Below are 24,301 nucleotides of genomic sequence, written 5' to 3' on the forward strand. Positions count from 1 at the left end.
AAATGGTGCCAACTTACTAGGAAGGTAATTTGGCAGTACTATTAAAATGTAAAAAGTAGGAAGTCCCATTTGTTCACCTTTAGGAATTTTTCTTACAGAAATCTACAGCCTATCCCACAGGTTCAACGAAGTATTATTTTAATTTTTTTTTTTTTTAAAAAAAGCTAATCTAAGAGGGGGGGGATAGTTAAATAAATGAAGACACATACATATCATAAAATACACCGCCATTTCAAAGAAAATATGCACTGACAGAGGAAGACGTCCATAAAGTGACGAGTAAAAACAAGCTGGCTGAAGAACAGTATGTATAGAGAAAGCAAGTATTCAAATGTATTTGTTGTCCATACACTTACATGCCCCCAACTTACATTCACACCATATAAAAATATTCCAGCAATTACCAAATGTTACCCTGGAGAGGGATAGAAAAGCAAAAGTTCAAGGAGGAAATGTCATACTTTTTAAATATTTGCATATTTAGAAGCACAAATTACTTTCATCCTCTTTAAATTGTATATTAATCTCTACATTATGCCATTTATATAATTTATGCCTGCATTATTTAAATTACATAGTATTTAATAAATAATTTAAAAATCTGTTTCAAACAAAATAAAAATGAATACTCAAGCAGCAACAGAAGCAGTTATATACCTCATACTGTAAAGCACAGTGGAGAAAATAAAATAGAGATATTTTGTATTTTTTCCAAAGCAAGGATTACTCATCATTCAATGAGTCAAGAAAATTCTTCAGTGTTTTTCTCCCAGACTCGTCTGAAATGACACAGCATCCAGCTGTAGCTGCCAGAAAGAATTAGTTGCAAAATATATCTTGAGATAATTGTAGAAAATGACTTTGTTATATGGAATTATTTGATCCTGACCACTTAAATGTTGAAGAATGACAAAGACAATGATGCTTGCTTTGTCACAGTTAATAGTCACCCTTTTCTCTGGACTATAGTTAGACAACAACATCACCTCCTCAATAATTCATTGATTTAACAAATATTTACCAAGCACACACATACACCAAAATGAAATACAATAAAACATGTCATCACCATCTCTAGAGACACTTATCCCCCGGTTATAGTCAGGGAGGGGAAGGTGGCAAACAGCTAATTTACTTAGAAATGGATTTAAAATAAAAGAAAGGAGACCAAGCCATATGCCTTGTTCATATTCATTCAAAATGCTAATTTAGTCCACATAGAAATAACCTTTGCCTACCCCATTTCTGACAGTTTTATTATAATTCAGATTCTATGCAAGTAGTGATAATCATTGTGGTACTATTTTATTTTATGTTATTTTATTTGGCCATTCCTTCATTGCTAGTACCTGGCACAAGGTAGGCACTGAATAGAAACTTGGCTAATGAATGAAAACAAGAGGAACAATGACAAGGAAGAACTGATGTGCTGAATGTATTGTCTTAGGTACACAACGCCTTATTCTCTTCTGAAAAATCCCTTCCTGCTTTGATTTGAATGGGAGCTATCATACTCCTGTAGATACTTAAGAGTTCTCTACGAATGACGGGTGGTGGGATGGTCCCTGTTACACAGGAGGGCCAACCATCGATCTTCCCCAGGACACATTGGCCTAAATCTCGAGAAAATAAATCTCAGTTGCTTTCTGAAAATAATCCCATGTGATGAGAGCATATGAAGTGAGAGCCTGAAATTAACTAAAAGCCAAGTCTTTAGCCATGTAGAAGTAGCCCGGTCCAGAAAATAAATCTTCTACATGGACAGAAGCAGAGATGAAGGAGGCCTGGACACATTCACTGCTTCTTTCCAGGTGTTGCTAAGGACCTGTATTCTCCTATGCTGCTTTAGGCTTATACAAGTCGTCCAGTAAATTCAACTTCTCGCTTAATTGGTTAGAGTTCGATTTTAGTCACTGTCCATGACCAACTGTTCATGGCCAATGTGTGCATTAGACTAATTACTAAGCCCTCAGTTGGTTCTTTTCACAGGCTATTTTTAAAAAATACAAAAGACATGTTTCTAAGCCTTATGTTAATGTTTTATTCCTTTAGAAGATAAAGAGTAGCAATTGCTAACACTTACTTCATCACTGGCAACTCAAATTCTTAATGAGATAAAACTTGGGAATACAGAGTGTTAGCCCTTTGTCAAATATACACTTTGATCCATCCAGACAGATAATTAAAAAATTTAAAAAACTGTATAAAATTGGGAACTCACCAGGCAAAGCTATAAATAATTCTAGCAGTAAGAGGTCTTTACCTAGAACACAACTTTGATGAGCACCAGCTAAAAGAATTTCTGAATCCCAGGCTTCAGAAAGAAGGCCAACATTTTAAAAATATGAAGCAGGTACCTCAATATTTTCATAATATGTCCTAGAGGCCTTCTGAAAGCCAAAAGGCTTATGTGATATGTCATCCTTGTTTCTAATTGGAGTCATAAAGTAAGAATCTAGCATAAGTGTTTATACTAAATACCAAGTCAAAGATCTCCCACCAAATTTATTATACTCAAGGAATTAAGATATAATTTAAGTATTGGCATATAGATTTATGCTAAATACATTCTTGGGGCAAATACTTTTTTCTGCTTGATGTACTACCCACCTTAATATTAGCCAAGTTTTCCAACCCTCCCCAGTCTATCCCCCTTTCTATCCTGTTTCTTAGACTATGTGGAGGAATAAAGGCCATATTTATCAAGGGCATAAAGCAAACAGAACTGGTTTCAATCAGCCGATATTTGTTGATATGAAATATGGGCTGAGTCTCTTTAAGGAGGCAATGGAGCATTAAAACTTACCTTTGCCAACAAAAGACTCTTTATGAAATCAGATAGTCCCTATTGCTTTCCAGCCTTCTTCAGTCCCGATTCTACCAGTTGAGTTCTGCCTACAACCAGGCTGGGAGCTCATTATACTATAATACCACATTTAGATGTCAGGATGAAGAAAAATGATTAGCTCTGATGTGATCAAAATATCTATTCCTTCAAAAGAAATACAAATAAGAATTATCTATTAACCAACTCTAAATTAGTGGTTACATAAAGTCTTACTTAGATTTTTCCCAGAGGTTGCCATTCAGCATTATTAAATTATGCCTGAAGATAAATTAGGCCAGATGTTTTTCTCTTAGATTCACTCAAATGCAGGCAGTAGGCCCACAGGAATCAGATCCTCTCTGCAGAAGCTATCTCTAGGAAAAGCTTTGAGAGTTCTGTTAACTCTTCTGATGTTCAGCTTTTAAGAGGTAACTATGTCTGCCATCAGGTATAAAGAACATATAGGAGAACAAACACTGGGATACTCCATAGGTATCCTGGTGCAAAGGGGAAATAAACATGAAACACATTATCTCCATATTAATGGAAATTAAAACAGGAAAATGAAAGTCTGTTTTGTGACCCTAGCATCTCAGAGGTGGCCTTGCCTATGATAATTATAACTAATATGTCCCCAAATAAAGGCAAAAAAAATTTTTTTAAGGAATTCACTGCGAAAATCAGTGTCCCCTGCAGATAAATTATGCCATGATGAACAATATAATTTAACATGTACCTGACTGTGTATTAACAACTCGTCCTTATTTGAGCAAAAGATTGGTAGGAAATTGGTAAGAAATCCGGTTTTGAGTTTTTCGCTTTGGAGCATGGGACAGATAGGGCTGCACATGGGTGAGCTGAAGGGCTGGACAAACATTATTCATCTGGTTTTAAGATGCATATGGTCAACACATTCCTTGTGGTGTGAAAGTCTGCAGGCTTTCAGGACAAGTTTTCTTCCCTCTTTTTCTCCCTTTTACTCCATGAAGGAGTAAGCCTCAAAGGGGAGTCTGTCAGCTGTCAGGAGTTTCTGTAGGCTCTATCTAGAGGAGAGTGGACACTGGTGGGAAACAGCCGGAGGGTGACTGAGCCCTCAATGGAAGGGAAATGGAGACAGGAATCTCTGAGACAGACTGGGAAATCTAATCCCTTAGTGGGGGTGCTTCCTCTACGCACATTCCCCTAGGCCAAAAGAGAGAGAAAGAGAGAAAGAAAGAGGTGTTATTACAGTGTCTGCTTTCCTCCTCTCAATGGTGTGGAAATCTGGTCATACCTTTTCAATGAAGCACAATTTGTCTGCACGAGGGAACTTGAACTCATTGAAAATGTCCAGGTGCCCTTTTCCTATCTCTCCAACTATCTTGGAATTCAATTCCCTATGAGCCATAATTGTTCTACTCCTTCTGGTGAGAAACCTTTCCTCTTCGGTAGACAGAATGAAAAGCAAGTATTTTAAAAAGCCAAAATATAAACAGAATTATCTTAAGATGGAATATGAAAGAATTTTCCTGGCGATGAAAATTCCCTATTGCTTACTGATTTGAAAATATCAAAGAATGAATACGAGACAGGCTGATTTTACAGAGCAATTTAATGTAATGGAGAAGAAAAAAAAGGGACCTAACCTTGTTTGCCTCCCTTACCTCTAAAGCATGTAATTATGCATTTAGTGTCTCATAAACAAAGGTAGAAGGCAGAAGGCGTCCTAGAACAAAAACACCTGTTTTGCTGCAAGGGCTGCATCTGACAGGATGGGGAGGGATAGAAAATAGTAAAAAAAAAAAAAAAAAAAAAAAAAAAAAAAAAAACCTGAAATCTCAGTGGCTTAAAACAAATGCTTATTTCTCACTCACATCTCTATGTCCACATCTCTAGAAGCAGGATGACCATCTTGTCACCAGCTTCTGTGATCAACACAACTGAGAAGGAAATAAGGAGCATCAAACGCTGGCTAGAGGGGCCAAAACAACTCACAGGGTTAATGCTTAACTTCAAGGGGGCAGAGAAGTACAGCCCCACCATTTGTCCCTAAGGAGGGAAAATGAAAGAACGGTGCACCAGCCTACTGACTAACAAAATATCCAGTCAACCATTCGTTAAAGACAGAGAAAGATTTTTTTAAATAACTCAGAAGACAATCTCTTTTTTCCCTGTAGACTCTATCCAAAACAAAGATATATGAACAAACACATAGGGAAAAGACTATAACAAAACCCTAAAGTTTATTAAAGTCCTACTGTTTGTTTCTACATCATTTTTCTGGATGACATCTTTCATGTGCTTAAAGTTGCTTTTTTTTCCCTAAAGCTGCCTCCCACTATCACCTAACGCCAAGAGAATGAGACAAAATGTCATGAAAAGATGGTGTGGAAAGACTGGACTAATTAAGAAGAAAACTCATTCTTCACTGCAGCTTTTAACAATGGAAAAAATGTTTAACTTTCAAGCATCTTGCATTTCCTACTATGAAGCTGAGTTCAGTAAATAGTGAATTCTGGAAAAAAAGGGTGGGCAGAGTCATTAAAATATTTTTAAAAATGCAATATCTGTATTTGTGGTTGTTGGGGTTTTTTTTTTTTTTTTTCTCCCTGCTGACAGTCTTTCTTATTTAGTTACTGGAAGTTGGACTGTAAAGATAGCATTAGTCAAAAAGTGATAAGACAGACATAAAAAAATTGGAGAAAGGATGAGAACATCCTTATGTACAGTTAAGAGTATCTTTTTCTCATTCCCTCATTAAAGATCCTGGTGGATTAAAAGAGTTCTTCTCTTTCTACTAGTAGCATCTCTGCCTAGAGCAGACCACACATAAACATCAACTTTTAGTACCTCATACCTTTATCCAAACTGAGAAAGTATGGTCAAATTTCCATAAGACTGGGGGGGGGGTGGGTGTGGAGGCAACGGAGAAGCAGAAATTTCCTGAAGCACTATCTTTGTTTCATTTAATCTCTAGGAGAAGAGAAATACTATTAGATGAATAAACAAAAAGTGACAGCAATAAGACTGTCCATACGATTCTATAATGAAACAAGGAGTCATTATGCTGATCTTATCTCAATATTTAGAGGAATAAATGAAGATTTACACTACTGAAATGTTTGCTCTCTTTAGCTAAGTTCAGATCCTCTAAGGATCATGGTCAACCCCGTAAAGAAAACTTGGCATTTAGTTGGTGAATAAAAATATTTACTTGTATTCAGAAAGTACCTGGAAGCTTCATCCAGAATTACAGATTTTGTAAATTCAGATCCTAAATTGTGTTAGACTATGTTGTAAATGTTATATATCGACTGTTCATACAGAACTTAGAAACTGGTCTGTGAGGGAAAATAGAACAGAAACCATCCATTGTAACTTTTAGTCTCTAAATCAAGAAAGTAAATTTCAGAGAAAACAGACCAAAGAAGTCTTTAGAACCTTTGCAATAGCTGCCTTTGCTTTAACACTTTTTAAATGTAAAATGAATATCATAAAAAAAAAAAACAGAAAGAATGAATGAGGAAGTGTCTACATTAATATGCTCAAAGACTAGAGCCCAAAGTTGGACAGACATGGATTTGAATCATTGTTCCACTACTCACTAGCACAGCAAGTTAATTCACCCTCGGCATAGTAAAGGCAAGGGCATTCATAATTTGTTTTCCCAACATGCCTTCCATCTGCTTTTTATTGGTGCTTTAGTGTAATTTCCCTCTGCTCTATGTGATCCTTGTGTGGCAATCAATCATGTTATCTGATCCTAGCCATTGCTGTGAGCGATGAGTAGTATATCAGCCAAGTAGGGCAGAATGAAGACTTCCCTGGGATTAGCATTAAAATAATAACAATTAATAACAATAAATAATAATAATTTTGAAAGATTGATTCCTTTTATACTGGTGTGCTAAGTTTAGAGGATGCAGGTATGGGGTGCCAGTGACCACCTTCTCTGTCCAAAGCTCTGCTTGCGCCCTGCCTGAAGGCAAGCAAAGTCAAAGACAAGTATAAAGAAAGCAAATACCTTGATGGCATTCTCTAAATCTCAACATGTACTTGGAACTGAAGCCTACCCTTGGGTTGCTCAGCTATGTGAGCCCTTTTACTTAAACCAGTTTGAGTTAAATTTATTTCACTTTCAACTGAAAGAAATTCAACTAAAAGACATTCTAAACCTAAATTTCTTCATTTAAAAAAATGTGGATAGGGGGGCGCCTGGGTGGCTCACTCAGTTAAGCTTCTGCTTTTTGCTCAGGTCATGATCCCAAGGCCCTGGGATGGAGCCTGCTTCTCCCTCTCCCTCTGCTGCTCACCCTGCTTGTGTGCCTACTCTCTCCATCAAATAAATAAATAAATAATCTTTTAAAAAATGCTGATAATATTAAAATATCTCTTCTAGGTTTGGTCTCAGGATTAAATAATATAACACATATAACAAGTTAATGCAGTGGCAGGCATATAAGTACCCAATAATATTAGTTCTTAGAGGCCATTATTATTAATTAGTGTTACTTTAGTAATAGTAATATGTTATGATAAGGGACACAAGAAGATTATTCTGTTGTTATATAAGAGTCCTATACTCTATGGCTATGACACCAAGCTTATAAATATTTTACTTATTTATAAAAAGGAGATTATTTACTCGGCAAACATTTCCAATCTGCATTGTAGTCAATGTACTAGATAATTCGCTTGCTCTGAAAGTCATAGCAAACCTTTATAAATCATCATTGTGTCTTATTAAAACCAAATAAAGAAGATTACTTTTAGGCTATTGAATTCCTACTACCATACATAATTTCAAATTTACAGCAAAGTATCTCTTGGGTCCTAAGAAGTTTTTTGGTTTGTTTGTTTTTTTTTTAAGTTAATTTCCCAAAGGTCAAGGTTCATATCTTATTACATTCCCAAGTCACCTAACATATTAATGGCAGGAACTGAATATTTTCCAGTGCCATTAAGCATGATGACTATCAAATTATTATCCCAAAGTAATAAAAGGTGCTAGTGAGCTGAAAGTAGACACAGGCTTTCAAAATATGTCAGTTGTCTAGTTGATTCTTGAGAAATTTGATCCCTTCTCTAGACTGTACAGTGACAACTCAGCATGGCACAGAAATAAATCAAGGAGACATACGTTTTATAGTTCTACAAATATGTTGAAAACTTTTAGACTTAGCTCTAACAGCTCCCCTGAAAAACCCTTTTTGACTCCTTCACTTTACACGACTGTAATCAGCAACAACTTAAAATGAGGTAGGGCAGTAGGCACTCAGGAAACAATTATAAACAAGAAAGCATATTGTCACAACTACATAGTGCTTTGAGAACATATAAAAGCTTCTCAAGGGAGGCTGAAATCTGAAGAAAGCATAGGAATCTGCCAGATAAAAAGGAGGGGGAGAGGTAGGACATCACAAAGTGAAGAAACAATGTGTACAAAGTTAAGGCAAAGTATGGGAAAGTATGATAAATTCAGAGATCTCACAACTTTTATGTGACTGGAGAAGGGAATCAAACAATGAAACTGGAGAAGTACAAATAAGATAAACCTAAAAGATTTTGCAACAAGTGGACTATACTTCTAAACATTTTTTTTTAAAGGTTTTATTTATTTATTTGACAGAGATCACAAGTAGGCAGAGAGGCAAGAAGGGCAGGGGGGAGGTGGGTGGGAAGCAGGCTCCCCGCAGAGCAGAGAGCCCAATGTGGGGCTCAATCCCAGGACCCTGGAATCATGACCTTAGCCACAGGCAGAGGCTTTAACCTACTGGGCCACCCAGGCGCCCCAAGGACTATACTTTTAAAATAACACAAAGCTAATAACAGGGTTTTCTTAAGTGGAATTTTGTATATTCCTCATTAGCAACTCCAGATTCACTCTCCGTCCTCCTTCACACAGCTCTGCGACCCAGTAGGCTGACATATGTGAATTTTCTCAACAGAGACCCCCCTCACCCTCTAGCTTCTGGATGGGTTCAGCTAACAGGAAGCTGAGGAAAGATTTCCTCTGAGGAAAGAGGAAAGAGTGAATAGAAGGCAAAGGCATCAGTGTATTGAGGTGATGTGTCTCCCTGCTCACCCCCAGGAGGGGGTGAGGGCCAGCAGTGGCTATATCCCACTGCCTGTGGTCACAGTTTGTGTCAGGCACCCTTCTCCTATAAGACCACATCATTGCAGTAACCATTCCCTACTCTTCTTGGCCCCTCAAGTCTAAGGGGATTGACAGTCTCTTACTGGTTATATCCCTGATTTGCCTCACTAACCCTTGTTCTTTTCTTTAACTGGTGTCCTAACTTCACTTAATCACCCCTTTAAGATGGCAATATTGCCATCTGTTTCCTACAGAAACTAAGTCAGCCTCAAGGGGTATCATAAACCAGTTTCACCTTTAAAGACATGATTATGGATGCAATAAGAAGAATAATTCTGAGTGGAGGCAAGTCTGTCATCAGTGAAGTCAGTTACAAGGTTGCTGCAGGAACTTAGCAAGAAAAGGAAAACCAGCCAACATGAACATTAACTGGCATCTTCTAATGTGAGACTCTGTGCTAAGTACATTATACACATTACCTTATTTAAATATTCCAACCCCTCTTTTATGTTATTCCCTGCTAATATACAATGAACTAAAATTGAGAAATGTTATCTAATCTGCCCAAGGTCAAATACACAGTAAGTGGCAGAATTGAGACTCAAACATTATCTGCCTGACTTTTAGGCCCGTCATTACTCTTTATTCTTTTCCTAACCTATATACTGCCTGTGTCAAAGTAAATTACAGTGGAAATGGATATAAGTGTAGGATGTAAGGATAATGATTTGAAGATTTGAAGCAAAGGAGATAAAACTAGTGGAACTCAGTGATTACTGGATAAAAGGGGAAGAATACAAAAAGACATTAATGATGACAAAAAGGTTTCTGGCTTAAACAACTGTGAAGACGGTGGTGGCTTTCACCAAAAGATGAAAGAGGAAGAGAAGACTTGCTGGGAGCAGAAGGTGGGGAAGAAATGAGGCATTTGGTTTTAATCTTTTTTACTTTATCGGTGCTAAGAAAATACACACGGAGAGATTTCCTCTGTGATACTGAAGAGCCATACACACCTCTTCATCAGTCCCTAACAACTAAGATATAGATATGGGCACTAGAGTCTGACAATTAAATGCATCTGCCTGTGAGTTAGAATCTTGAACCTGGGATGCAAAGACAAAGCAGATGGTGATACACTCATATGCTACACTGTCAGCAAGGGCAGTATCCTACGTCAACACTAAGTCACAGTGGTGACCATTAGTGGTGCCCACAGCAATATCCCAACTATTCTTATAGTGTGACTTTGTGTGTGTCTGCTGCCCAGGCTCTATTGATCCTCATCTATTCTTCCAGCCTGTTTTTTTTTTTTTTTTTTGGATCCTTCCTGATGATTATATGATTTACTTTATAGACTCCAAAATATCCTTTTCTACTTAAGTTATCAAGACTTGCTTTCTGTTGTTTGCAACCCATAATCCTGACTGACAAAGCTAACACATTCATGGCAGTATCTTGTTTAGTATGAGGGGGGGGTCCTTTCTGCATTGCTCTTAAATCATTTCTGAACCATAAACTGAATATATTAAAGTACTATATGTTGAAGGACCTCTTAGAAGATTTCAAAGAATTCATGGTCAGGTGGGGATACAATGCCAAAGGTAAGTTCTACACTACAATGTGACTAAAAGTGTAAGGCATAAAGAAGACAACAATAAAGGATACTCTAAAATACACACACACACACACACACACACACAATACCAAGCAGAATAAAGACAAATCCACCCATAAATACTTAAGACAGAGTATTAAAAGTGCAGAATCTCAAGGGTAAACAGAACACATAACAACTCTCAAATACAAAAGCATATTACCTCTTAAAAAGTAATAAACTCAGCTCAGACACAGTGTCACAACCACTCATATAAGAACATAATGAAGAAACATTTCCAAAGTATTAAGAGTAAAAAATTGTCAATTAAAACTTTTATAACTAGCTAAATTATCACTCAAAGGTGAGAACAACATTCATCTTTCAGTTTTTCCCTATCAAGTCTCTCCACTTTTCTTTTTTTTAAATGAAAGATGTGATACTTTGTGACAACATCTCTTGTTTGAATTATAATCTACATATTTGGGGGATAATCTTCCTAAGTCTTCTCTTGGCCACTTTTGTACATTCAATCTGGACTGTGTTCAGATTCAATTTATGAGGATAGGAAGGACTTAGAAAAGAGCAGGTGGATCATGTTGTCATTTGCCCACAGTTCTTTTTTTAATTCTCAGAACTTCATATGAGTTTATAATTATTTCAAAATATTGAAGTTTAATAAAAAAAGATTTAAGGGTGGGCAATATAAAAACATTTTAGATATTTGAAGATTGTTCATGAACCCAGAGCCCCCTCATTAAAAACAAAACAAAACCTGTTAAAGGAAGTAATTTACAAAGAAGAGGGAGTATGATACAAGAAACAGATTTGAGCACAGAAGATGGTAAAATATTGATAAGTGTAACTATCCACTGATAAATTTAACTATCCTCACTGTGTTTTAAAAGAATATAAAATAAATCTGTAGAAGACTGTAGAAAATGGGACACTGGTGTGATGTGTAACAAAAATTGCAAAATTCTCCATATTATTAGGAAAAACAATCATGACATACCCCTTTAAAAAGTGTTGCCAATATTGAAAAGGGTTTCCCATGACCTTTTTGACTTTAACTTGAAGATAATCACAAGACTTTTTAAGCAGAGAAAAGATTCAGTAAGATCAGATCTACTCTAGAAAGAGAAACACAGCTTCTGTAAGATTTTTAAAAAGAGATTAAAGACAAAATTAGTTGAAAGGTCAGAACTATACAAAATACAGTTAATGAAAAGGGGAGGAGCTGAATGTGAGCTATATTTAAGATGGAATTTACCACTCTCCTCAGATACCAGTGTTTATGTACACACAGATAAATAAACCCACACAGATAAGAATATTATCACATTTCTCTTTTTGTACCCAATGTACAACACTTTTATGGGAGATATCCAATAAATGTTTGACAGAACTGGATAAATTTCATTTGAAATACTCAGGGTACATAGAGATACAAAAGGAATTATTCATATAAGTCTGAAATTTAGGGAAAATATCAAGGCTAGAGTCTTCATCATGAGAGAACGGCCACTGAGGCAGGTGAGAAGGTCAAGGGACAGGAGGAAAATGAGAATAAAATGGAAGGGATAGGCAGCGTTCTAAGATACACGGACACTAAAGGAGAAACCAAGAGGAGGAGACCCTCAATCAAGCAGGAAAGAGCAAGGATAGTGATGGAAAGGGATCAAGAAGAATATCAGAGAAGTTTGATGCAAAATGTTTTAATTTAATTTCTTGGCTTGTTTTAAAAGAGACAAGAAATTAAACAGAAAAGATTTAGGAAAGACAACTTCTGGTTGCAAGAATTTGAAGACAATATTTTAAAGGAAGGAGATAAGAAAGTATCTGTTGTGTGTGCATAGTGGGGGGAAGGGAGAATGGAGGGGGTGACGCTGTGAATTATAATGATATGTAGTCGATCTTTGTCCTTTTTCTGGCAGAGAGCTCCCCAAACCTTGGAATTTCCTAAGTGTTGAGAAGATTAAGAGTGTCTTTCATTATGTTAATAAGATGACTTCTGGAAAGTACCTAAGGATGGGGGCTGGTTGACAAGGAGCCAACCATGTGATTAGGTTTGAACTTTCATTCCTACTTCCTGACCTTGGGGGAGGAAGAGGAGCTGGATAATGGCCAATGATTTGATCAATCATGACTATGTAATGAAGCCTCCATGAAAACCCAAAGGGACAGAGTTCAGATCAATTCTGGGTTGGTGAACACGTGGAGAATTTGGGAGAGTGGCTCACCTGGAGAGGCATGGAAGCTCCATGCCGTAACGCCCTATCTTGCCCTATGCTTTTTTTCCCTCTGGCTGTTCCTGAGTCATATCTTTTATAATAAACTAGTGATCTAGTAATCTACAAGCAGTACGTTTCTCAGAGTTCTGTGAACTGTGTAGCAAATTAATTAAGCCCGAGGAAGAGGTTTTGGGAAGCTTTGATTTACAGACAGTCAGAAATACTTGCAACTGGCCTCTTAAGTCCATGGAGATGTCACTGGAACTTCCAGGCTATGGCTGGTAGGTCAGTCAGAAGCATAAGTAATAACCACCTGGACTTGCCATTGGCTTCTGAAGGGGGTGGAAGGTGACTACTGTAGAACTGAAGCCTTAACCTGTTGAATCTGATGATGTCTCTGGGTAGATAGTGGCAGAACTGAGTTGAATACTTGGATACCACTGGTGTTGCCTGTTATATGTGTGGGGACCCCTTCCTCCACACCAAAACAGAGTCTCAGAACACTAAAAGACCATCATACAGAATCCTGATGGTCCAAACAGCAACTCAGTTCTTCAGTCAACAAGGTTCAGATATATGTACAAATTATATATACAGTCACTTATTTTTGACATTAAGAATTAAAAAAAAAAAAAAACTCAGAATAACCAACATCTTCATTATATCATGTTTTCTCTATAAGTGATCTGGAAAAGAAGCCCAAAAATCCTACCTCAATTTCTAACTGCATGAAATTTTTAAAATGGGTTCTAATACCTTATAGTTAATGAAATCTCAGAAATGCCATCTGTCTTCTGAATAAGGTGAAGAGGGTCCATCCTATTCCCTCCCTTTAAGTCATAAATAATATATTTGGAAATCAACAACAGCATAACTGAAGAACACAACACTTGCCAAAAAAATAGCAATTGTGGAATTATCTTAAACATCATTATGTAGTTTTTCATGCACTAATTTATGCTAAATATATGCCAAATAAATGCATGGTAAACAACTCTTGTAAAATAAATGATACATCTATATACTTAGGAAAAAAAAATCTTACAATTTCTAAGTGTGTCCACTAAGTGTAGATTGCACTGCCTTAGAGGATTCCTCAGATTCTAAAAGTTCCACCAAAGGCTAAGGTCTTGGATGTCATTTAGGTTATACATTTCAGCTATTAAAGCCAATGTTCTGACAAGCCCTTTGGCTCTAACCCCAGGGCATGAGTTTGCCTTAAAACACATAAGAATGTGTCAGAGGGCTATATGTCAATCAAGCAGGAGAAGTGCCTATTCCCAATTTAATGTTGTCAGTTGCTGACATTAAAACCAGCAACAGTTAATTGTTCCCACTTCAAGTGGGAATACTGAGGGGAGCAGAGAGGTAGGTGCCTAAGTTCAGGCTGATAAAGCTGTTAATTGCTACCCTTTTATGTAGATTTGTTTAATAATGAAAACAATGTGGCTAATCATATAATGTTTCTATTTGTTCCCCAAGGGCTCTTCAGGGAAAGTTTCAATCCCGGCTAGATTTCCACAGCTACCAACTGTGCAGGGACAAAAGCAGAACAATCAAGCCACTGAGTGGCCGGCAAGTAGCTGAAAGTGGTTCCACACCGATGCCCCTCCTCCCGGCCCTATCAGGAAGGAGCCAGGACCTGCTACTGATGAGCCTTGCGGGAGAGGTGGGGATGGGGGTCTTAAGTTATAAATTAATAATCATAATAATTTTATGCAGACTTTTGATGAAAAAGAGAGAGAGAAATGAAAAGCAGGCCATCTGAAAAGCAGGAAATAAGTCTGCTGTAGGCTTGGATCCTCCCTATGCCCCCATGCAACAAATCAGTTAAATTCACATCAGTTAAAATGCCTGTGTTCGTTTTTAAAAATCAGAAAGACACAACACAGATTTTTTTTTAAAAATCCTGTGCCAGTTTTGCTCCTTACAGACAGGGTGATGATATTGGGCATATCATTCCACCACACATTTGGCGACTGAGTTACTGAAATAACCCTAGCTACCTACTAATCTCAAGAGAGTATTTTAGGTAACAAAGTGCCCTGTGTATGTTTTCCACAAATGTAATGTATATTACTCACTGATGTTAACTTTACCTCATTTGGCAAAGGCTATGGGACAGAATAAAGCTGCATCCTTTAAAATGTTTCTAACGTCAATTTTGTTTTCGGACTCTATTACCCAATAATGGAAGCATTCAGAGACATCCCCAGAGCACTGGTGTCTCCTCTCTCTATGAGAGATAGTCATTTTGTTTTGTGTGTTTTTAAAGAAACCCTATTTCTATTACCATCCATCTCACCAGCCCCACACTACAATTTACAAGGCCCAACTTTCTTGAAATAACTTGCAAATCACTCCCTAATCTGGTCACAAAGTAATTTTCAACTTTATTGCTAAGCCAACCCCCTCAAGTCTTTGGGTATTTGTGGACTTGTCCACTCATGGCCTCCTGAACCCATCCTCGTGCCTGACATGACACCTTTGCTCATGCAGGGCTCTCTTCTTAGAATGTTCCCCTCTCATCACCAGTTCAATCTTACTCCTATTTCAAGGACAAACCAAGTTTCACCTAATCCATTAAGCCTTCTGCAATCTCCACATAGCACAGCTTCTCCCTTCTGTGAATCCATAAACTAGCACCTGCTTGATCATTCACGTGACACCTGCAGATGGTGTCTGCTCAGTCTTCCTCCAGTATTCCTCATCTCCTCTACTGAACTCAACACTCCTTGAGGATGTATCTTTGTATCCTCCCCAGCATTTGAGCTGTATATGTAGGAACCCTCAAAATGGTTAGGGACCATACTTCACATTTCCAGTGCATTTCAGTGAAGGTTGAAACTATTATATTATTAAATATTAAATTTCATTACTTTATAAGTTCATTTCTCTGTGGTGAAATTCCTTTACAGGTACAACTCTACAAGTCTAAAAGCCAGAGCACGCCAAGGGTCCATTTCTGACAGCCAAGGAATCCTCTGCTACCAAAGACTTTCTCAAAGGAGGGAAAAACTTAAGAAAGGATCAACTCTTAAAATTCCCTTTCATGTCAGCGGGAAATAAAAAATTAACAACCTAAACACTAGGCCTAAGTTCACATTTCTCATTTATTTCAAACACGTTTTTCCCAACTTGAGACTCAAAGAGGCAGAGAGATTGCTAAACTCTTTCCAATCTTTCAAATTGCAATGACAATTTAGGTTCCCCATCTGAAAGAAGAGATGATGAGATACAGACATAAAGATGATGTTACGTGTAGATCACAGAAAAGAGCTGAATCAAACCACTTGAAATGTAAGCGATTGAAAATAAAACACTTGCCATATACGTGAGTTAGCCAGGCTCCTAAGCCGAATAGTACTGTCACAATTATGTTCATGTGCTCCTTTGGGGCTTACCCCATATCACAAGTCAAAATGTTCTCAACTATCAAGGCCTGCTCATAACCTGAAATCCAAGCCCAGTGAGAAAAAGCCAAAAGCAGTTATCAGTGCTCCCCCCTCCATCCCCATGTTCACCATTCCTGAAAAGCTGTATATATTTCCAAAATACAAAGACAAAAGACAAGGCAACCAGTAAATTAACAATTATGAATTGTATTCTATTTTAACAGCTACCAATACCATCCGGCTTTATTTCAAAGGAACCCTAAGAGTTTATTCAGCATATAATGCATTATGCAAAAGAATCTTCTCCATGCAAAAGATTCACACAAATTTCCTTTTAATTCATAAAACCCCACTTAATTTTTAATAGAATATGATTTACAGAATTTCAATTTACTAAAACCTTCAGTAGCTCTCTCTATAGCATAAAGATATATGTATCTGTTTTCTCCCAACAATGAGGCAAATTTGTCATTTAAAAAAAATTTCCCCAAAGGTCACCTTGAACTACCAAAAAAACAAAAACAAAAAAACAAAAACAAAACATCCCCCACAAAAACCCTACTAATAGTCATTACCTTTGTGAATGTACCTAAACTATGAGCAAATAAATCAGCCATGTTACCAAGCACAAAGCTATTGAAGATTGTTAAGATTTATTTTCAGGTGCCAGTGAGACTGAACAAAGATTGTAAGGAATGAAACAAACAGAAGAAACTCAGGGAACAAATTAATACACTGAATCATTATCTTACCAGCAGCATTCCCTATAGAACAAAGTGATGGAACTATCAAAAAGCACTTCTCAAAGCAACAATATTTTTGCATGTCAGGAAAAAAAAAGAATTAACCTAGAATAAATATATAAATAACAGTATGTTTTGTGTTAAGCCAGTAACAAAGAAACCCCTTAGTGCAGTAAAACAAAGTCCTGTCAAATCCCCATTTTTTTTTAACAAAGAAGCATGAAGATCCTTTCACAATGGTTTAAACTGTATTTATAGTAACAGAGTGAAGACTTGAGATAAAAGTCAAAAGGATTAAAGTCAAAGCCCCAGCTCGACATGAGTTATGGTTTTGATTTTTATTCTTATTGTGCTCTACAAATATTAAGACAGAAGACACTTCCATGTGATTGTGGGATCCTCTGAGACTCTATAACCTTAGAAGAGCAGATAAAACAGATGAAAATGCATCTGGTTTAGGAGAAGCCTCCATATTAAATGGCAATGCGCAAAGTGACAACCACAACTGCAGAAGGCTGAGGGGGAGTGGAGGAGGCTGAAGGCTGAAATTTCTCCAACTGATGCAGGGCAAAAAGACAGGAAAAGAGAGAGAGAGAGAGAGAGAGGAAGAAAAAAAAAAGATGTGATCTTACTGTTTTAAAATGGCAGCCTGTTAATAATCACGACATTCCTGAAAATACAGAAAAATCATACTACCATTCCTTCTTGCCTAAGCTAAGCAAGCTCACCACATACAAACATGACATACTTCTACAAGAAAATGGTAGGGCTTGAGAGCTGCATCTCTATCTAAAGCAAAATCCCTAGAGTTGGCACTCAGAGTTTGTAGATTTACAGACCATATACTTTTCTCACAAAGAAAGCAAGCACAAATTCTGTTGTCGACTGGAAGTTCCTACTCTGCAAAGAACTGTTCTTCTTCCATCTATATTTTTCTTAAAAATGAATGCAAAGCTACATGGAAACAGAAGCTTTTGGTCACAGTTCAAAAAATGTATTTTGCATTTCCTCTCCCCTGATACCCTCTCTTCCAAGATATCTCGCTCACACACACGCTCCAGGAGGAGATATATAGTATACATGGTATGATGGGAAGGTTATTCTTAATGTTAATTTGGATACTCTCTTTAGTTCATATATAGCAAGAACCACATGCATATTTTCTGTCCATCCATAGTCTTTACTTTTAAAAACAGACATTTACTTTAACATTTGATGGAGAAAAGGCTAAAAGTCCTTAACAGCAACAACCACAGCGAGATCATCAGGGACAGTGTGAAATATGTAATGATAGTATTTATAGCACAGAAATGCCCCCCAAAACAGCATTCCTTATTAATTGAGTGTAAATTAATACAGTTATAAGAGTAAAAATTTTTTCATGCAAGTTCGTAAGAGAGTTTAAGTCTATATGTATTCATGTTATCATAAAGAAAACATGAAAAAAATCAGTATTACTCAAATGGGTCCTTTTTTATTCACATAGTAAGTTAAGAATGATCATGTCTCAATTACAAATCACAAATTTCTGAGAAAGATATTTCCAGTATAATTACTTGTTATTTTGCTCAGTATTTTGTTTCAACTGTCACATTTTGAATACATACACATCTGTACAACTACCGGGGGAAAAATAACTTGAACCAAATTGAAAAATTACCATAACTACTAGTTCAATATGTCTGGTTAAAATAGAGACATCTGGTCTATCATTAATTCTTTTGTGTTGATGACTCCTAGTGTGTCTTTTCCCATCAATGAACTTTGTAAGAGAAAAAGGCAACTTTTAACAAAAAGCTGTGATTCAGAAATCTATTTCAGGATTTATCAATACAGATCCATTATAATTAGATCAAAGAGAGCACAGTATTTTCAAGAATAGTAACAAATACTAGTTGAATACAAATGGTTAGCTTTAAATCCATCAGAATAATATTATTTGTTAAATAATTCTCTGCAGGCAGATACACGTAATTCATGAATCATTATTTTAAAATATTTATAAGTCAACTCACTCACTTGTTTAAAACACATACACTGAAGCTTTATAACACTTGATTGCCACTCCAAGGAACCTGAATAATGCATTTTCAGAAGCCCTGCACACGCCCCACACAATTCTGAATTAATGGCTAAGCAAACAATAAGTAATATACTATGCTCTAGCAAAATTCAGTGATAACATCAACCTGGCATCTACTTTACACTTACTGCTTACTTTTCACATATTCCTCACAGATAAGTTTCCTCTCCCAGATGCAGTTCATTAGAGAATGACTATCACCTGCCCATTCATCCACAGACAGTGAGTGATTTAGCAATTAACACAATCACAGATAAGAGGAGAAATCATAATATACACTACTACAAATTAAGAGATGAAGTAAAGGGGCCTAGCCACTTCAGCTTCCAATAATTAAACCGCAATTAAAAGGGACTTTTGTCACTCCTTCATAGGGCAATAGGGTCAATTATTTAAAACCCTTTGCTCCAATCCAGAAACATACCAGCAAGGCCCTTCAACCAAACTCAGATAATCACTTTTGACAAATGTTCTCCTTGAACATGATGTAGTTACTCAAAAGCTTTTAAGAAGAAGATGAAGAAGAAAAAAAAAACAGTTATAGTAAAACAATCTTTACAAAGTCAACCCAATAACATGTTCTGTGGTCTTCCACCCCGCACCCCGCTCTCTACTGCATGCAGTCTGCTTTCTTTTGGCCAATTATAAAAGACAGTAAGTTGCTAAATAAATATTTAATTTATGCAGCCGAAACCCTGAAAGGCTGAGCTTCAAATATAATGCCTTGCATTCCCGTGAGGCACACTGTACAGAAATATCCTTTTTAAAAAATCCGTTTACAGCTGTCCTTTAAAAGAAGAAAAAGAAGAAAAAGAAAAAAAAAAAAAAAAACCCACACATACACATGCATCAAACCAAAGACGCCGACGCCCCTTTGCCAACCAGGATTTCTATAGAGACATTCTTTCGATGATTAAAACGTAAGCTCCGAAAGGTTAAAGAAAAGCAGCTGAATAACACCGCCCAGGAAGCCAGCATTAAAACACACCTAGCTGTACACTCTTAATAACCTCCCACTACAAATGACACTGACCCAACTTCACCAAACACACACACGCCCCGACACACACACTCAAAAATTGCACACACGTGCACAGAATGTACACACAAACATCGAGCAGAACACAATACCTACGAAACACAAACGAACTTGATCCACACGAAACATGCACGTATCGGTGTGCATACATAATGCACACGACACGGCACACAGACACGCACGACCTAGCCCACATGCACACGCCCCACAAGTCCGTGTCGGACACACACCGTGCACGCACGTGTAAAATGTATGAACTCACAAACGCCGAACAGACACACAGACCGTGCACAGAGAGTTATTGATGAAATTCCGGGAGGTGGAGGGGCCGGGAGGGAGTGGTAATTGCCACACAAAGGTCTCCGGAGCGGCAGAGAGGGAAGTCGAGCGGGGCCGAGCGCTCGGAGATTCACCCGTGGCGAAGGCACAGCCGAGCCCCGACAGCGAAGTACCGGGAGAAGTGTCCCGGGCGGTCCCGGGCGCGGCGGGCGCGGGGCTCCCCGAGATAATCGCTGCGCCCCTCCGCGCGCGCACGCACACATACAGGGGCCCCTGGGCGAGCCCACTCCCGCAGAATAACAAAGAGCAGGAGCCCGGCGAGCGGGCGGCGGCTGGGGCTGGAAGTGGCCGTCTCCGCCGCCGCGGGCCGGCGCGGGGCGAGCGGCGGGGCCGGCGGGACGCGCGGGCGGCGGGCGGGGGGCGGTACGTACCAGGCGGGCAGCCTCGGCCCAGGTGCGGTCCTTCTTCTTCCTCTTGTCTTTCATGTTTGCATCTCATTGATGGTTCTGATGATGACGTGGGGGATTCCACGGGGTGCTCGGGGTTCGGGCGCGGAGACAATGACCCAGTGACCCGGTGACCCGCACTCGCTCCGCGGGGGGAGGCGCGCGGGCGGCGGCGGCGGCGGCGGGTGGGAGGGATGGAGCGAGGGGGTGGGGTGGGGTGGGTGGGGGCGCGCGGGCGGCGGCGGCGGCGGCGCGCGGCGGGCGGGCCGGGGGCGGGGGCTGGGGCGGCGGCGGCGGCGGGCCGGAGACAGGGGCGGGGGCGGCGCCGGCCGGGCTCGCTCGTGCGGGGCTCGCGCTGTGCCGCCGCCGCGGCCGCCGCGGTGACAGCTCCGGGGATGCTCGCTCGGCCCCGCTCACAACAATACACTCTGACGTCACGGGGAATGGCGACGCGGCCGCACACTCGCCGCGCTTACACTCGCCGCGCTCACACTCGCTCTCTCGCGCGCGCACACCCGCGCACACTCGCCGCGCGCCCCCCACTCCAGCCACGCCCCGAAACCCTCGCGAGACCCCTCTCCCTCCCACCCAGCCCCCCAAGCCCACGGGGCGCTGCCCGTTGGGTGCAGGCCATGCCCCCTGGGCCCACTAGGGCCGAAAACTGCGGACACTGTGGCCTTTGGAACTTGTGTACGAGTCCACTCCGCAACTCGATGCTTCTGTCCTGTGCGCTCACACTCTCTTACACACACTCCCTCTGCCTCTCTCTCTCTCTCTCTCACACACACACACTCACTCAGCACTACTTCCCTCTCCCTCTGCTGGACTCCTTTAACCCTTTTCTGCTTGGCTGGGCGGATTCCCAGAGCTTTGCTGAAAGTGTACAAAACCAGCTTCTCGCAGAACTAATAATGAACGTGCAACTTGACACAACGTTGAGCCACCTACATCATCTTAAACAATGCAAGACCGAAGATTGGTGGCCGTGGCATGGATCAGTGCCACGTTGTGCCTTAGCACTAATTATTTTTCAACGTCGTACGGTCATCATTCCGTAGCGTAAAACGTGACGCATCTGTAAACAACTGCACAGCTAACACTTGCGTATTTTTAAATTATTTATAATTGCCAGGTTTGGCATGCATGGAAAGTTGGATTGTTAACCTTGTTAGCGAACTACAAAATGATATGTTAAGACTTGAAAGTTTATTGTAACCTTTCCAACTTCTTAGATCGCTGGTAAATTGTTTAGGTCAAGAAAGTTATTGTTAAGCAAAGAAAGAAGTGGTTTTATGACCTACACATTAATTATGTGTGTATTTGAGTATCTAAAAAACAAAAAGGGCACTCCTACAGGATTATTTATGTAAGGTTACTTCCTAAATTTAATAATAATGGTATGTAAATAGTACTTGGAGTTTTTTCATATGCATTATCTCATTTGACCCTTTCAAACAAGACACGCAAACAGATTTTTATGTCTACTGCACAAATGAGGAAATGAGACTTAAAAACATTACATTGCATGCGAGGTCTCTTGCTAAATCAGTTTTAAGAACCCAACCCAAGTGTTCTGACCCTATCCCCATGTTGTTTCTATTATCCTAAAATACAATACTAAAATAAATTATATATATTTTTTTTTCCTAACTAGAAATGAACATTTACATCTAATGGAAAGACATATGCCTAAGAATGAGAACAATACTAGTAAAGTGATTCCTTTGAGAATAGTGTCAAATGACTGAAGTAATAAAAATGTTTGATTACCTAAAATTAAGCAGAGGCAGTTCACAGCCATAAAGAGCTGATTATGTTAATTCTTTAAAAATATTTACTTTATTAATTCAATATAATAAGAAAAAGCTATGCATCAGTTTAAGGAAACATCTAAAAATTATGTCCAGTTTCCTACTTTCTTTTTTTAAATAGATTTAGAGAACATGCTGAAGTTATCCCTAGGGGAAAAAATTTACCCATGCAATTTGCATAACTCTATCCAGGTGTATTAGATTTTTACTTTATATTTCAAATATATTAAATTTGAATCACGTTCACATCTGCTTTTATTTTCGACAACTCTCTTTATAACTAAAGCAATTGATTTATTTCGAAGTATTCTCATTCTAATGTTTTCTCTTCTATTCAGAAATACCTATTTTTAAGCAATCACCACAACATATAATTTGTTATTTTTTGTGAAATGGTGCCTAATAAGTTTTAGAGCCAGCGAAAGGAAAACATACTTATTCAGTTGCTTTGCTGTAACTTATTATTCTTTAATAAGCAATTCTGGTTATTACAGAAGAGAAAATATATCATCCTGCTTAAGTGGATGTAAACTGATTGTACATTAAAAACAAAAAGAAAACCTAAAACTAAACACAGTTATTTATGTACCAGTTCTTTGATAGTGAGCCAAGTATAAATAATCAATATTATGAAGCCTCTTAGATTCTACCTCTACTTCTGGATATTTGAATATAAATAGTCCATAATAGGTAAGTCTAGTTAAAGACTTGTGTTTTATGCCAAAATAACATATTTCACAGAGCACCGGAACAGCAGTAGTCCACCACTGCAGGGAAGCTGTTGCTGCTGTTGTATTCTTCCCTTCTACATTGACCTATGTGTGTTCTGCCATACTTTTCCTTAGGACTCAATAAAGGTAGTGGAAGGAAGGAAAATATGAATCAGTGATAGTTCTTTTATAGTTTGGTAAGTGATATGAGTATCTTTTTAACAGAGGCAGAAAATAATGAATGTCCCAAATCTACAAGTAAAATTATGTATGTGAAAACTAATACAAAAAAAAATAAATAAATAACTCTCTACTGTGGAGGCTAAAGAAGGCTTTAAGAAAGAGCTGTCTTTTAAGCTATCATATGATCTCCCTGTTATGAGGGAGAGGAGATGCAACATGGGGGGTTAAGGGGGTAGGAGAAGAGTAAATGAAACAAGATGGGATTGGGAAGGAGACAAACCATAAGTGACTCTTAATCTTACAAAACAAACTGAGGGTTGATGGGGGGAGGGGATTGGGAGGGGGGGTGGGGTTATGGACATTGGGGAGGGTATGTGCTATGGTGAGTGCTGTGAGGTGTGTAAACCTGGAGATTCACAGACCTGTACCCCTGGGGATAAAAATATATGTTTATAAAAAAATAAAATTAAAAAAAAAAGAAAGAGCTGTCTTTTAAAATGAGATTTGAAGGATGGGAAGGATTTGAACATTCTAATTTGTAAGAATGGAGAGACGCTTTTCCAAATGAAGTGCAGTGGAAGTCAGGACAATTTAGAATTAGAAAAATACTCAAATGGATAGATGACATCTACCAAGTGCTGTTGGCATTCATTTAAATTACATATGAGATCACTTGTATTTCAAGAATCTTTCCTTTAAATGAGGGGGAATAACTCAAAGAGCAGAGGTTCCAGCTAGAACTGCCCTATAAATTCTTCCTTTTCCAAGATCCCCATCCAATTAGACAGAATAGGGGTAACTCCCAAGTTCATTTGGCATGTAACAGCACCTTCTCTGCCTTACCCTGCTTTTTTTTTATTGCCATTCCTGCTTCTAAGTTC

At 38.6% G+C, this 24,301-nt stretch overlaps 1 protein-coding gene across 3 annotated transcripts in view; it reads right to left on the reverse strand.

Annotated features, from left to right (window-relative positions):
- ASXL3 (ASXL transcriptional regulator 3) overlaps positions 1–20,870 on the reverse strand; it is a 196,072-nt gene extending 175,202 nt beyond the window's left edge. Inside the window, exons 1-2 of one of the 3 annotated variants that reach the window (XM_047698330.1) lie at positions 20,702–20,739; positions 4,681–4,746 (exon numbers count right to left, since the gene is read on the reverse strand). Coding sequence is in view for 1 of the 3 variants with exons in the window: in XM_047698328.1 (XP_047554284.1) it covers positions 20,702–20,755 (54 nt within the window). In the remaining 2 variants the exon portion in view is untranslated. Of the gene's footprint in view, positions 1–4,680; positions 4,747–20,276; positions 20,591–20,701 lie in introns of those variants that run through there. The other 2 variants (XM_047698328.1, XM_047698334.1) reach the window with 2 other exon arrangements.
- Positions 20,871–24,301: the final 3,431 nt, after the last annotated feature.

Source organism: Lutra lutra, chromosome 12 (assembly GCF_902655055.1).
Source record: "Lutra lutra chromosome 12, mLutLut1.2, whole genome shotgun sequence".
NCBI classification, from domain to species: Eukaryota; Metazoa; Chordata; class Mammalia; order Carnivora; family Mustelidae; genus Lutra; species Lutra lutra.